At 33.3% G+C, this 17,891-nt stretch overlaps 1 protein-coding gene across 1 annotated transcript in view; it reads left to right on the top strand.

Moving 5' to 3' along the window:
* Positions 1-17,891, top strand: part of LOC145679464 (pickpocket protein 19-like) — a 44,028-nt gene that overhangs the window by 21,643 nt on the left and 4,494 nt on the right. The window contains exon 4 of the mRNA XM_081750044.1: positions 15,424-15,588. Within this exon, the coding sequence (XP_081606170.1) occupies positions 15,424-15,588 (165 nt within the window). The remainder of the gene's footprint in view (positions 1-15,423; positions 15,589-17,891) is intronic.

Raw genomic sequence — 17,891 nt, 5'->3', positions numbered from 1 at the left:
GACAAGTCTTTGCAACTTGTTTTGTGTAAGACTTGGACAATTACTTCCTGATGAGGAGAGAAGAATATCCTCATCTGGTATCTCCTTCTTTAAAAGTAATAATTCTATTTACTATATCGTACTTGTGCGAAAGTGTTTTTTTTATGGTAAACATTAAAACAAAGACAACAAATCGCTTATCGGTTCAAAATGGCTTGATAGTGTTCGTCACGAAGATTGAAACGGGCATTGCTGTACTAGTGAAATTACACGATGCTTAGGTATCTCATTAGGTTCCAATTTTAATTGTATTTCAATGTGCAGGTTTTGTTGCATGTGTATTTTTCTAGTATTTCTATGTACAGTTCTCATTAGTTTCATATCATACCTCTTTCATTTAAATTTATTTTTAACAACTCTGCACCCTTGAAAATGTTCAGTAGACTTATTTTTTATTGTTCTTTACAGTTTGTATAAAAATAAAAGTATGCCTATGAGAACAAAATTCAAAATAATATTTAAAAATAATTTCCGGTATTAGATTCTAACTATATTTATCTCTTCCGCTTATCTTCGCGACCCCTAGGGGCCGCGACTCCCAGGTTGGGATACCCTGCCCTAGGCATACATGAGTTATATTGGAACATACATACATCCACTTTTATATGTATAAATGCAGATAAGAGAAAGTTGAGATAGAGCGATTAAGGTATTACCGCTCTCAATCTCTTCACTTTACTTTTGCCTTTCGTGAATTTCTTACGTGACAGTTTAGGGCTAGCTAGTTTTTTGTCTTGTACCACGATCCGATTTTCGATATGATCTACCTAAATGTTATAATGCGAATATTGATAAGTTACTGCGTATGAAAATAGCTGCAAATAAATACATTACATAACTTATTTATTGCTATTACACGATTTTCTTAATTTGTATTTAATATTCACATACAAAAAGATCATACACGAAGAAGTTAGCGAAGGACTGTGCAGCATGGAATCTTCTCAGCTGCGGCAAGTGACCTGCCAATAAAGGCAGAATACCTATGATGATGATGATGATGATTCACATATAACATACCGACGTTCTGTCAATACCTCAGGTGTTATATTTTAAAGATAAGAATTATTTATGTCGTGAAATGATATATATACAATTGATGATATATATATATATATATATATATATATATATATATATATATATATATATATATATATATATATATATAGTCAACTGATATATACAACTGATGAATTAAAATGTAACTATTTTACCTAATTTTCATGCATTGAGGAAAGTGGAATATCATAAAAGAACCTCCCCTGAACGGGTACCGAACTCACGATTTAAACGCTCGGGGGTGTACCACTGAGCTAACATGGCCACTTTTTGGAAGCTGCTTCTGAAATATAACTGAGCTCATACGTAAATGCTCTTTTCCGTATGGAAATTAGAATGACGAAACGAGAGTGTGAATACATAGTTTCCAAATATTGTATCATTAAGTATTTCAATCAATGTTACTTTTTTCTACGCTTAATACCATTTCAACATGTCTTATTATATTTAACAGAAATAAAATCATATCTGTATATTTTTTCCTGATTGCTAAGGTTGGCTTGGAGGTTCGAACCAGCAGCTTTAGTTTACTGTTTCCCGAAGATACCCGAAGTCGGAGTTCGAACGTGTTCGTCTCAAAACAGCTGTCATCATATCGCTCAATCTGTTTGGTATATGATATATGTTTTTATACGTGTAAAGTCATTATAACGATTCATTCTTTAAACAGCTTTTCGTATGTATTAATATTTCTTTTAAGAAAACTGTTTTAATATTATTATTACGGCGCGCCATTTTCAGATTTCTTTCGTGAGTCGTCGACCAAGTCGTTCCCCACAATATGCGTGTCGTAACCAATCACACGTCAGGTACTAGCTCTTGCTTATTGCTTCCTGCTCACAGCTGAGAACATCGGTAACTATGGATAGACGTACAGCAGTAATTACTTTATGAGAGTAGGAAGGCTATTCTGCATCTGCAGCTAGTAGGGGAGTAGGTGTCCCGATCTCTACAGGAAGGCGATGTATTCGGAAATATGGTGCTACAGGTCAGACTGGTAATTTACGATCTCCTGGTCGTCCGAATATGTCAACCGAAGCCCAACATGCGAGATTAGTAAACGAAGCCCGGTTAGACCCACTAAGGACGTCTAGACAGCTAAGGGAAGCTTCTCTCTTTGCTGGTAGTAAGCATACTGTTCTGCGAAGGCTTCATCATGCTGGGTTACGTGGCCGTGTTGCTGCTCTGAAGGAAAAACTCTCACAAGTAAACCTTACGTTTGGGTGAATCGAGTTGCTGACTGAGACACATATGAGAAAGTAGTACTAAATGTGGTCAGTATTTCAGTGAAGTTATAGGTGCGAAGCTCCAGGGGTTTAGGAGATACAGCTACCAGAACATCACATGGAAGTACAGAATAGTCTTCATACAGTTGGAAGTAAAAGCTCTGTAAGACCTCTTGTAACGACAAAAGGTGAATAACAAATATATGGGTACATATTAGGACTAGGGGGAAATCATATAGTAAGGTTATACCTGACGGCGGCCATCTTGAAATCCGCCATTTTGAATTAAGGTTAAGTTTTTGAAATAGGAGTAGGGTCATATGATACATGATTTAAGGTGCAAATTTAATCAGAAGAACAATGGTGACGTTAATTTTGATTTACGCGCAATTGGTAAAAAGTTACAGGGAAATTAAATATTGTTGTAGCATATGTATTAGTCCTTTACCCCACCTTGTAAATTTTGTGTTAATGATAATAATTAAATAAAAAGCAGGTGGATAAATATTAGGTCTATGGTAAAAGTTGCCTTGATGGCGGCCATGTTCAAATCCGCCATTTTGAATGAGACAAAAGTTTTAAACAAAACGCATAAGAGTGACACCTTATTAATGGCAATTTTTATCATAATTCCAACGGTAAAACTTTTTTTGCTTTATCATTAACCAGCACAAAACTAAATGGATCGCTCCTTACGACTACTGCTTTGACGGAAATGTTAACGACAAATGTATCAAGTGTAACTCGATTGCCTTTGTCAGGTGTGCTCACTGTGAGCAGAGCATTTGTGTAAGTCATGCACTCTTTTCTGAACTACATATTGATTGTACTAATTGAGGATTTTTCTGGAAGAAAGACCCAAGTTCAATTATGACTCAATTCCACTTTGGTCATTTTTCTTTAAATTAGCAACTTGTTTATGCGATAACAAATGCTGGTTAATGGTAAAGCAACAATTGTTATATCGTTGGATTTATGGTAAAATTTGCTATTAATAAGGTGTCAATGTTATGCATTTTGTTTAAAACTTTTGTCTGATTCAAAATGGCGGATTTGAAGATGGCTGCTATCAAGGCAACTCTTACCATAGACCTAATATTTATCCACCTGCTTTTTATTTAATTATTATCATTAACACAAAATTTACAAGGTGGGGTAAAGAACTAATACATATGCTGCAACAATATTTAATTTCCCTGTAACTTTTTACCAATTGCGCGTAAATCAAAATTAACGTCACCATTGTTCTTCTGATTAAATTTGCGCCTTAAATCATGTATCACATGACCCTATTCCTATTTTAAAAACTTAACCTTAATTCAAAATGGCGGATTTCAAGATGGCCGCCGTCAGGTATACCCTTACTATATGACTTCCCCCTAGTCTTAATATGTACCCATATATTTTTTATTCACCTTTTGTCGTTACAAGAGGTCCTACAGAGCTTTTACCTCCAACTGTATGAAGACTATTCTGTACTTCCATGTGATATTCTGGTAGCTATATCTCCTAAACCCCTGGAGCTTCGCACCTATAACTTCACTGAAATACTGACCACCATTAGTACTACTTTCTCATATGTGTCTCAGTCAGCAACTCGATTCACCCAAACGTAAGGTTTACTTGTAAGACCACCACAAAATTTACAATTTGTTGTTGGTGATACGAAATCATAATCACAACCAGTTATTTCAGGAATATTGTTATCTCCTATGCAGAGAATGTTGCAATTTATTGGGCAATTACTCTCAATAAATTGATAAAACTGTATGTATATCACTACATTCTATTTGGGAGGATTGTTCAATGCACAAATATACAATTTAAAACCGTGAATTACAAGCCTAACTAGAATACATTTAAAATATAAGTCATACGAATTAACAAAATATATGTTATGATCATTGTGTGTTGCTATTATTACACCCCCTCCCTTGCATTGATTAAACAATTCAAGATTTCTATCCTGGCGGAAGACTTTGTAGGTGTTATCAAAGAATTCTGTATCAAAATGATTTTCAGTTAAAAAACTTTCAGTGATTATTATAACATCATAGTTATTTAAAAGTACATTTGTATAAAAGTCTTGAGCTTTGGAACGCGAACCAAAAGTATTTTCATAAAACACCGAAACATACGTATTTGCTTCTGAGAAGAAGGGTCACGCACTTTTTCTCACATAAACCAGGCCTCGAATTACACTTACTATTTCTTGGAATTTCACCTGGTAGAGGAATGTTACTTAGGTTGCTACAGGTGTTCAATTGTTTTGTTCTACCTACGTGTTGCAGTTTCTGTAAACATAGTACTCCTTGATTTCTGGTAGGCTTCCATATCACTGACGCAGAGAAGGATTGGATCTTGGAATTCTGTTGTTTTTCATGTTGAATGGCAGGTGCCTCGGCTGATTTATCAGTACGATTGGGTGTTTCTTGCAGAGCAGTAGGGAGTACGACCTCATCTGGTATTTCACGTTCCACATGTTATCTTTCTTATTTTTCTAATATTTCTGAAAGTTTGTATTTTCTCCCGTCAATGTATAAATAGCGATAACTTATATTAGTAATTTTGCAATTACTGTACCATAGGTATACAGCAAACAACCTTGAATTTTTGGTTGTATGTAGCACTTTTATTTTTGTTCTTTTTATTGCCGCACTAGCAAACAAACCTATTCTGCATTGCCATAGGGTTATTGAGATACCCGTTCCACGCTTGAATGCACAACGAAGCTAAGGAAAATCACGTCCGACTGCTTTGACTAACAACAAAAACCACCATTTAAGGTTTATATGAAATGTTTTTCAGTTTCATACGAGTTTCGTTTATAGTTAGATACAACTGAGTTTTACGTGAAAAAATTTAAAGTTACATTTCATCCGATTGAAAAATTTGTTTTGTTTAGTAGTCGCAATATATTTTATGTTCTAATAAATTAGGCAAAGCAGGTTGAACCTGTGAAATGATTGGTTTTGTAGTGATTCTAAATGTATCCATAATTGCAATACTGGATACTAAAACCTGGTGAAAGTATGATTTGCTTTCTTCAAATTGTGTACATTAGTATTTATTTCAGCATTTACTATATATATTTAATTGTTGCTATTTTAGGCGAGAATGGCACAAAAAATGAAGCTGGTGCCTATAGAAAACCTATCTAAAACCATTAAAGCTGAACTTATACATACTAAATATGGTATATGTGTTACTTTCCACTCTGCATTACCAGCAATTGCAAGGTAAGGCACGCAAAAGTAATAAATAAAGCTTTGTCAGTGTAAAGAAACATACTTCTAAAACCGAATATTTGATGAACCAAATAACTTGTGAGATTGCATCAAGTAGTTAAATTGTGCGTCACCACACCCTCATAGACGTCCGTACATCATTTGTTTTTGCCGGAATTACGAATGAATGATGTTGAAACTTATTCCCATGCACATCATATTGTAATTTGTAAAAATGTGTTTAATTAGCTCCGAATCTGAAAATAAAAAAAAAGGATTCTTAAAATGATTGTTGTAATGTTTGGGCCTTGTTCGAAACAACATAATGCAATTTGTTCACCAATACAATATCGGTAAAATACAATATTTGAATTAGCATGGGTTCTGGTAATTTCTCCCATTAACATTTTTCCTGCAATTAGTAGGCCTACATGCCGCTTAGGAATAGTCTTTGTTATCTACAGCCAATCCTTATAAATTTAAATACAAAATATATTTTTGTAGTTGTGAAGTAAAAATAAGCAGTTTGTAATTTTTTGTACTTGTAACAACGAAGAAAATGCATTTTAGTTTTTTACATATTCTATTCACTAGCGTACAATGTACGAAATCTATAACAACTCCTTACATGGCATCTAACTTTCTGTTATTATTACTTTATAAATAAAACCAAACATATTCCATGCTTATTGTAAATGTATATTTCTTTTCATACTACAATGTCGTATATGATAGATTGCAAAAATAACACTATATCTTGATAAACATCTCTGTCATACATCAACCAAATACACTCTATATGTTTATTCAAATTAAACTGAAATTAACAGCCGCGAAACTATATATTAGTACTACTTTATAAAATAGTAAAAGCAAGTAGGAGATTCGCTTTACTACGAGTAATAACGTAAAATTCCTTATGCAACTTCATGTTGTTAAGAGAGCAAGGTTTATGGAAGGATTTCTGGCACTATAACTAACTTTAAGATAAATGGAAAATGGGGTCGTAGTTTTTTTTGTATAGAATACTATAAACCAGGAATCCCTATAGTTACGAAGAGGAAACTGCACATATAAACTCCTCCATAGAAATAAATGAAGAAGGAAGGAAGAATGAAAGAGAGTTATATAATGTTCGAATTTCTCACTGTTAATTCCGCTAATAAAACATGATAGTATTCGATTAAGCTAGAGACGCAAATATCGTTTTATTTAACTTGTCACTCAAAATAAGAAAATGCATGTTTCAACGTGATGTAAAAGCCAGTTCTATGTAGTCAGGTTTTACTGATTCAGGAATTATTTCCCGATTCTATGTTCAGAAGATATATTATTAGGAATTCGCTTAAGTCAGCGATGGTACATTCGATACTTATTGTCCCATATAGCCTCGCTGCTGAACGGGACGCTAAACTAAAATCGATACTTATTGTTTTAAAGGAATATAAGATACTACGTGCTTGAATGTTTACAAAACTTTTCTCCTAAGGGGGTAAAATGGAAACTCTTTATTATTTTACGATAACAGTGACTCATTGGACTCCGCCGAAGTCATTCTGATATATATAGTAATATAAGATTATTGTATTAGACTCCTTTGTACGGAAAGTACGAAATAAGAAAGTATCTAATTGAAGGGCTTGTGCTAAGGAAGGTAATATAGCTCGGATTGTTAGCAAACAATGAGTTATGTGATATATATCCTTTGTTAGAGAAATAATATTGTGGTTATAATACTTCTTAATAGTTGAACAGAAAATATGTTTCATTCCTTTGAACTAATAAATAATAAAAACAAAAATGTTCTCTTAAAGGAATCAGAGGAGTAATTTCTATACCATTCAACTGTTTATGTTATATAATATTGTAAAAATGTACATGTGGTTTATTTTTGAAAAACAGCCCTTTGCTCAGCAATTACGCTCAGCATATAAAATCGTCATTACAAACACATGAACATTGGTGCCAACTTTCAAGTAATGACCCGAATGTTAGTAAATAAGCTTTCATATAATGAACATAACAACAAACAACTTTTATGTGCATTTCGGTATAAACATTTAAGTAACAAAAATTGAAAGAAAAATTGGAGTAACAAGCAGATACAAAGCATTTGAAGTTCTGGTTTTAAACGTTAGTGGTTGCTGCCTTGAGGATGTAAAGAATGAATATGGAGCGAAAGCTACTGATTGTACGTCACTCATAATTTGAAATACTAATGTTACGAATGATGAAACTATAAAGTAACTATGATAAAACGTCACCTTAAGTAAAAAATGATATTATAGTAAATACCATACAAGGACAAATTGAATTAGAATTATTGTTGATTTTTTTAAAAACAATGTGATAAAAATATTGGATCACTATAACATGTAGACCGGAAGAAACTTATTACTTACCGTATGAAGATTTTCAATCACAATAACTTAATTTGTTGTTAGGCCTACTGACTTACTGATAAAAACTGCATATATTTTTTTCTCTGGAAAGACAGCGTAGTGGAATGTAGCTCTTAGTCTACCTGCAAATGTGGTTGGTCTAATTAAGTTCATCACATGATAAAAATAAAAGTTTTTGCACATTCTTGAAGATGGTTTGAGGAATTCATTAATTTATATTTTCATCCTTACTTCTATTATATTCACTCTTGTTGAATTATTTGACATTTGCTAGGATACTATATGAAAACTCCGCATACTTTCAGAAATCTCTTAAAGTCAATTTGAAAAAGATAGATGTGGAAATATCCCATTTTATATATAGGCTTCTAAATTGTGCGATATCAAAACCACATAACACTTCCTCTGTTACTTATACGATACCCTAACAATGCAATCGTGCTTACAATATCTAGTCAAAGATTTGCCTTCTACTTTTTTAAATAAAAATCCAGGCAACACCATAAATAAAACAATACCTGCACAGCATTATTTGAAAACGGCGTGCTGCTAAAGTTTCCCTAGCAATGAAAAAGTAAGTTATATTGGCTTAAAAGGATAATAAAATAATAGCATTATTTGTAACTTTTTCATGTATGGTTTCATCAGGACAGCTATATTAGTTTTATGACATATTTTTTGTTCGTACGTTTGTTTCACTACTGGGTGGAATTGGAAACATAAATTCAGATTTCGATGCGTTTCTTTGTTTTTGAGAGAGGATCAGTGGCCCATTCTGTATTTATTTCCTGAATTTGTAGTTAGTATACTTAGATAGCGACAACATGGTAAAATGTTGAACTTTATCAGGTATTGTTGGAAACCTTTTCTTACTTAATAACATCTTCAGTAATTTTCATTTGTACTATAAACTTGCTCAGTAAGGAAAAGCTTAATTTTAGTAGCATCAATACATAGACATTGAATATACATTGAAACCTATAATCTGCATAAGCTAAAATGTAAAGAATAGTGATTATTTTTAAAATTAAATGCCTACCATAACTTATCTCTATTAGTTGATGTAATAATCTACACGTACAGGATTTGGAAACAGAGGACAAAACCCATTACCTATAAATATGTTTGACCTATCCACGAAGTATCCTGATACAATATTTCGCATCGTGCAATCAAATTCGTATCAAATAATTTCATCCAAATTACATTAACACTGAACTATACTAAAAAATATCTAAGTTGTGCAATTTTAAGAGGTTAACGTATATTAGCATATATACTTGTATATCTGAAGTGTGAATTTGATGCATTTTGTACATTATTACCTTACTTCAATTTATAGCACTGTTATCAAGAGCATTTTTATCTTTTAATCACCGTTCTATTTACGCTCATAGCTACGATTAATACAAACATCTAAAGGATGATGCATATTAATGTAGGCATTTATATTCCTTAATATTAGTGCAAAGTTATTTTTCTCACTTGATAATTCCAATCATGCACTAAAAATTTCCACATACTGCTTCCTGGAGTAATGTTTAACTATCGAAACTTTCGCCAGCTATTTCTTAGTTTTTTACCTTGAATTGTTGCTATGAGACAGGATTTTAAAACATATGCATATAAATAATATATATACTAGTATTATGATAATGTTTCCAATATTTATTTCAGTCATTTATTTGTCGATTTAGTTTTACGTAAAGCTTTTCCTTCTTACACTAAAACTTGCATTAGTGAGAAACGCAAACGAGAACCAAGAGTTCCAATTTTTACTGCAATTTTCGTACTAATTGCTCTAATTATGTCAGAAACGATTAAAATTACTATGTTTGAGACACCTTTACTTTGTTCTAGTGACGGCTATGAAATTGCTAGGTGAGAAAGTTCGAAATCAGTCTTTTGAAGTCAGTAGTAAGCAAGTACAACTCGTTGCAGTATATGTACCAACTCAATCTGAGGTATGTATGCTTAGTTGAAGTTGAACAATTCCTTAACTGAATTAAATGTTCTGGGTTCATCCTAATGTTACTCTTTAAAGTTAAAAAAAAACCTTCAATGGTTGGAAATTCAATGAAGGTGCCATGGGTTTAAATTATGATTTTTTCACCACGAGTGTCATTTTGAAAATGATTTTCAATCGAATATCTTATCCTAAGGCTCATATTTAGTTTTGGGGTAAAGGACCGTAAACAAGAACCTAATAAAATTATACATCCTTGTGGAGAGTATCATGAATCTATAAAGGTAAAAAACAAGTCTAACTGGCTGAGGGTATCCTTTTCAATAACTTCGAAACCAATTGGAATCGGTCAATAACGAAATGAATTAAATAAAAATCATAACTATTTGTAAAATATGTAACTGTTCTACAAAACATGTAAATATTTCTTGAGAACAAATACTATCGATGTTGACAAGTACTAACGAAACTTTGAAAATTAGATCCAGTTTGTCTTTTACCAATTATGATTTAAACATAGTAGCAGTGACGATTTCTCCATATAACCTCGTTTACCGCAGGTGTAAAATAACCAAAGGTAATTTGTTACAAAAAATGAAAGCACAATAGAAAGAAGTCCGAGTAGTTAATGCGGTGTATTCTGCCTTCAAAGTAAGACACAATTCACCACCACTTCCTAACAAATTAAGGAATCATTAAAATATACGGTAACAACGTTGGGAGCAAGCATCATATACATATGAAAACTACGAGTTGTAGTAGAAGCTTGAAGATACAAAACGCATTCTATAGATTTGACAAGGTAATTTGCTATGTTTATTCGAAAATCTACAAGCTTCTTTTCCAATCGTACAGAGGTGAAATTCTTGTTCTCGAAATAGGGAAGCATTTTCTGTGATCGCCTGGAAAATATTTGAAACATTAGGTAAACGACGTATAACACAATCCCTTTCATCAAGAGAAAATTAATTGCTGTTAGTATATTTTTACCTGATAAAAATTAAATTTCTCCAATTGAAATTCAACTGTAATCTATATCATGTAAATTAATTTTACATGAGTTATAATGAATATTGTAATGTTCCGCATGTCATAAATCCATGATATAACCATGTGTCTACTACTCGCACTTTCAGTAATTAAACACACTTTAGACGACGGTAATGAAGAGAAGTCGTCCATCATCATCAACATTCGTCTAGTGACGCAGAGCCAGGCAGTCAGCAACAAAATGGCATAAAAGCGTAGGGTACACCGTAAGAATCTCATCCGAATGATCAATCTATAATAAGCACCAAGGTGCCTACCATTGGGAACACCTTGCCCCTTTCATTACGCCTGGGTTAATTGAGACATACCTTTTCTAAAAGCCCTAAGACGCCTGGTCATTGGGTTTCTTTTCACTCTCACGACACCTTGCCAATTGAGAGGCACCTAACTAACAAATTCTTATTCCCAATCATGACGCCAGGTTTTAGAGTAACCTAATCAACAACGTCTTAGAGCACCTGATCATTGAGTTCCTTTCACTTGTTTACCCATTTATTAGATGAGACAATTTAATTTTAAGAAACTTACATTCAAGAGGATTTTTTGTAATAAAAAGGTGATGGGAAAGTCCTATCTCCCGTATACCATGATTTGCTCTACTTTACAATATACATTGAATAGTTAAGTTACTTTTTATCAATTGAAATTGGGATTAAATACTACTTGAATTATATGCGTGGACTATAAATTTTCTTAATACGATTACAATCTTACCAATTCTAAAAGTACTGAACAAATAATTGACTATCAAGTTATTGTACAAATCAGGATAATGCATATGGAAAAACTGTTCTTGTATATGAAAGATAATTTTTGTTACGTTAGATATTGATGAAACAATGAATAATTAAACGTTTTCTATTATTGAGTAGCATTATTACGAAATCATTTGAAGAAATTAAAATATGTCGTTTTTGTGTGTTAAATAAATCAAATAAGTCAACTAAGAGACTAATTCATAATAACTAAAGAAATTAAATATAATATTGAGGTACCTCAAATACGCTACAAATACGAAACTAAGCATTCAAATATTGGTGACATTCGCATTGTGTGAGAGATATCACATACTCTATTTTAACAACTAGAACGCGAGTCTAGTGATAAGAGTCTAATATTGAACTATGAAGGTTTGATAAAAATTTTAACGTAATAGAAATTATAATAGCTTGGTAAAATAGGGTCAGTTATGGCGACGCAAGTTTATTTCAAATATGTTTTCTGGGAGGTACTGTTTAATTAAAACTTTCCTTTATGAAGGATTACGAATTACGTCAATTCTGTTATTAAGTATCGGAAAATGTAGTGTTAACATCTTCCGGAAATAACATACGCGTATGATATATTATTTATTTTATGCATGCAAACTACGTTCTCCCTTCATTGCAGGGAATGAAACTGTTAGGTATTTGCACCAAAGTGGATACATTACAATAACATCAATAGAAACGTTTCCTCTCCTAGTATCTGAATACTTTTTACCTACTAGCTGCATTATAAACTCTCAAAACACATGTTAGAAGCAGACAATTTCAGAGTCACAATGACAAACATTATTTATAATTGGTCAATAGCCTGAATAGAAACCTCAAGACCAATAAATGATACTTTATCCCTATATATATATATATATATATATATATATATATATATATATATATATATATATATATATATATATATATATATATGTATGTTTGTGTGTGTGTGTGTTCACAGAAAACCAAAGTACATGGGTTGTGATACATGTAAGCGAAATAAATAAAGTCTAGAAAGTAGTTAAGCAGCATATGTGCAATTTTCATTTACGACAATTATGAAACGTTAATTTTTGGAGGTAACTTACTGCTGTCACTCAGAAAACACCATTTGAGGGCTGCATGTAGCAGAACATACACTCTATTACGAACCACATATACATTCACTTTTCGAAAAGTACAAAGGAAATATGTTTAAAGTCAACCTCAGCAGGTGTAGAACCTTTTCCATTTCATAAATTTATTATTGTAGGCATCTCAGAACATTTTCTCAAAGAATATGCAAATGCCATCAGGAGCAGGTACTGCAATATATCTTCTTGTTCAAATATTTTCTCTTTCTACTTAAAACCTTTCTTCACTCGCAATGAAGTGACGTGATTGAGCGTCAGCAGAAACTTACAGCCTTGTCTGGATTCTGTGTTCTTCATTTATGGCGTTCACCACAAAGATATAGGTAATACGACAGGTATTCTCCACTTTCCCTTCGCACCTCTGGTGTCATGTTACCTTCTCTATCTTCAGTTGCCACTTCTTGAGATGTATCTTTTGGGTGTGAATATTGTTATCAAACATTCAGTCTACAGAATTTTAAAAGTAATCTAGTAATTTTAGAGACAGCAATAATATATATAAGTACAGTGAGACCTCCAAGCAATTACATAATTAATCGGTAGCATGGAAGTAAAATGAGAGATGGGTTGTGTGGGAAACGTAATTTATGGGTCATGTGACACGTATGACATGACTTAATGATTCTGTGAACATTGTTGGATTTGCAGAAAATTATGTGCCTCGTGGCGTTTGACTATGAGGTGAATAATCCATTTCGTCCACTATTAGATTTTTTTAAAAATTCTTATAACGAATTTGATAATAATGTATGGTATGATGCCTTTTCTTATAAAATAGAAGAACAGACCGCCATCTGGTAATGAATCCGGGACTATGCCCACAAAGCTCATATAGACGTAAAGTATTTGCTACACTATCAGTAATAGGAACTCTTAATAATCTACCACGTAGTACAGTGTATTACTTTCGTTGGTATTTGTGGGAATTCCTTACCTATGAAGGGGCTAAGCAGGACGAACCAAATTTACAGTGAGCTTTGAGAGCATATACACAATTTTTGGACGGTTCTCGAATTAAGGTGAGGGCCAACACACATCTCCTTGATTTTGAAAAGGGAATATCAATGTGTTATAAAAGATAGTGGACTCTTGTACTGAAGACGTTATAATCTTCTCCAAAGATATATTAGGTCAATAACTAAGCATACAGGAATATTGATGTTCGATACGTATATCCACAGAAAGGGATAAGTACGAATACCCAAACTTAGAGTGGGGCCTATACGACATTTACAAACTTTTGTGTTGATATTTCCCAACTTTGAAAGGTAGTCGAATGCACCACACCAAAAACTTAGGGGTTTGGCAAAATATCAATGTACCGATGTAATGTAAAAAATGCATACATATGCACATCTACATAACCATCAAACGTGATAACAACTTATTGAAGAGGATAAAATAAGTCAATAATCTCTAAATTTTAAATATTGGTAATTTTATACCCAAAAAGGGAGCACAATTTCCAGGCAAATTTACAGTGATATACATTCCCAGGAATGGACAATGTTCCCAGGAATGGACCCTTGTACTCAATATATTATCATATAAATTAATAAAGTATCTTGAAATAACACAAAATAAGTAAATACTCAAATTTTGATTTGTTTGGCCACGAAATAATAAGATGGAAAAATCCCAGGTGAAAATGGCATATATCTGTTCCAAAAGAACATTGAAAGATTTTCAAATTTTGATATATTCTAATATTAAGACAGGGTTTTATGTAACCCATACCAAAATCTGAAAGTGGTGAATCAATTTACGAAAATCCTATGAAAGGGAATGGAATACTGTATTCACCCGTATAACCATACAAAATAATGAAACAATCGAAACAATACAATAGCTGAGAAACCTTCAAAATTTACATTTTATATATTTTCAACCCATGAAACGAAGAAGATGGATCCCCAAGCGTTCAGAGATATATACCCTCGTCCTATGTTACCATATCAAATTTCTAAACTTAAAAAATTCTAAAATTCAATAGGGCTAGAGCTGTGTATTCTTCCCTGAAATTTATGAGTTTCGTCAACTTTTGATTTACTTTCCATTAACTTAAATATTTTCTAGATTTTTCAAGACTTGATAATGAATTTCACGGTTTATTCCTGCTTCTTTCAAGTATAATAAATCCACAGCTCATTTGCGGTTGTATGTATATTGTGTTCATGACTAAAATTCAACATTTTCTAAAAAAAAGTTTAGTTGAGTACAATAATATTTTTGCAGTTCTCATTTTCCATTTCGATCACATGGCTCGTAGAATATTTTATTGATTTATACTTAGTAATATTTTGGAATGTTTACTTCATAATAGTAATTGCCTGTCGGAAATATTCGGAAATTGGTTTCCACTTAACTACTAATGACCCATAGAAAAGCGTTTACTAAAGCAACATAGATGTTTTTCAGTGGTATTGTGTCCGGGAAAATTTCCGATTCTTATATTTTAGTAAACAACAACGTTATATATTGAGAAGTGGAGTACCTGCAAGGCTTGAAGTTTTACAAGGAATCGATGTAGTTCCCAGCATTATGAATCATGCTTTCCCAGCGATACGGAGGCCGCTGGATGCCGTTTACTGTGCTGGATAGTGCGGATGGAGTGATCCGTCGCCCAGAGGATATCAGCAACTGCACGGAAGAGTTCGCACGTAGTGGTTACTTAATATTCGGGGAGAGATCAGAGTCGCAGGACTTAAATCTGGAGAATACGGTGGTAATACAGCACTTTCCAGTCCCAACGATCCAACAAATCAGTAACCGCAGCTGCTGATTGTGCAGTTGTATTGTCATATAGAACGATTGCTGGGTTTATCGGGAAGTGGCATCGTTTGAGTCTCACAAGTGCTCCCAGATTGTTTTGCAAAAAAGTGCAACAGCACTCTGTACTAGCTGTGTGTCTTAGGGGGAAGGTATGGTTTATTGTAACACCATACCAGTCGTATGCAATGATGACCATAGCTTTGGCATTGTTTGGGGCTTTTCGAACTGTTGTTTTTCACGGTGACCCAGGATGACGCCACTCGTTTATTTGCAGTTTCAAGTGTGCTCCATATGCCCCAGTCCAGGTCTGATCAATAGTAATGACCAGTCGTAAGAAGGCCTCACCTTCACGCTGATACCGCTCCAAGTGTGTTTGAGAAGCATCAGATCGTACCCACTTGTGATGTTCATTCAGATCATATGGAACCCACCTTTAGCGCAGTAAAAGAAACTCAAATTTTGATGATGAAAGAAACAAATGTGTAACAAGCTGAAAATTGGTACACATGTTTGGAATGATGTGCAATAAAACATATTAAAAGTCCCCTGAAATCCCACCTTACCTTCGCCGGCATATTGGAAAATGGCCGCTGGAAGAGTAAAATGACCAATACACAAATAAAGTATTCGTTATTGTTGAACATAAAGAGATAAATTTCATGTCGTTTTATAGAACATAGATAACACAATATTTTCTATACAGATTTTTTTCCTAAAACGTATACTTTTAGAAATATTTAGCTCTAAATTCTAAAATTTAGAAAAATACTGTCAAAGTAATTTAAAATTTCATTAAACTTAGGAAAGAATTGTTAACAAGTTGAAATTTGGCATAGCTCTTGGTAAGGATTATTTAAATGACATACTAAAATCCCACAACTTCTTCGTTCTCCATATTGGAAAATGTTAAGATGCCCTAAGAAATTGAAAGATGAAGTTTTTGGAGGTAACTACGATGTCTGGATCGGGCTAACTATTTAAGAAACAGTAACAGCAGTTGATCCGAAGTCAATTGAGTTCAATGTTTGTGGGATGGAGAAAATATTATTACGTGGTTAAGGTTGTCGTTCGAAATCTTGAAATCAACTTGTTAAATTGAAATGGCAATATAACATATTAAGCAACATCGCTGTTCGAAGAGAATTCCGACGGTAAAGTTATTTTTCCAAACTCTGCAACGAGTTTGAAATTGTGCGTACATTGTTATGTGTGAGGTGCTTCAAAATGTGCTGTGCGATGTTCCAAATTGAGGGACAAAGGTTAAGTAAGAAACTTCCTTTAACGTTTCACATTACATATTTTTTAATGATAAGAAAAAAACGAGTTAACACAAATGAGACAATTACAATCACATAACATTTCCACAATTCTGTTGTATTTACATCCTTAACAGTGCGACACACTGTTTGGTACTCTGCGAAGCATAGTCGATGAGGTTTGTTGACAATTCGTAATGATCCTCCTTTTAAACGGACAATGCCATTAGTTTTACATTGGTCGAAAATACATTTAAGTTTCGCCAATATATATATATATATATATATATATATATATATATATATATATATATATATATATATATATATATATATATATATATATATCCTGCGGAGTTATATCGGGGAACCTCGCTGCCCACTCAGTTGGTCCATGCCGAACTATCGAGCAGCCAGAAAACTGTTCATTGAGGCATCGATTACATTACAGCCATAATGCGGCGGTGTCCTACGTTGTTGTCAATATTAAGGAAATCTTCCTTCCTCGTTCAACAAAAGTGGCATAACAGTGTTATCAAGCATATCACTTTCTTGTACAGCGGCAAGGTCTCATCAATGAAAACAAGTGAAATAAGTTCCTCGCCCATTATTCCATATCTTACCTGCACCTTGTACCCTTGATACATCTATCCAATTAGGATTTGTATTAGAACAGTACCGAACATTTTGGTTGTAAACCTCACCTCTTACATAGAAATTTGCTTCATCACTAGAAAGGATACTGTAGAAAAAAGGGGTTACGAGTTGTATAGGCCAATGCCTACTCACAAAACCCCATTTGTCTATCAGGATCATCCTCTGACAGTTTTGGTTTCAATTGTAGTTTGCAAGGGCGCCAGTATTTCCTTTTTAAGATTCTTTGAACAATTCTGGCAGTAACATTATGTTCACTTTGTAGACGTCTCACATTCTTCCTAGGGCTTTCCACCAATACACTCAACACAGCTGATGTTGTGTCTGGATCAGTTGCACTTCGTCG

The sequence above is a fragment of the Thermobia domestica genome, chromosome 2 (assembly GCF_964235325.1).
Source record: "Thermobia domestica chromosome 2, izTheDome1.hap1.1, whole genome shotgun sequence".
NCBI classification, from domain to species: Eukaryota; Metazoa; Arthropoda; class Insecta; order Zygentoma; family Lepismatidae; genus Thermobia; species Thermobia domestica.
Note: the sequence above shows the minus strand (reverse complement) of the source record. Positions and strands in the feature narration are given on the sequence as shown.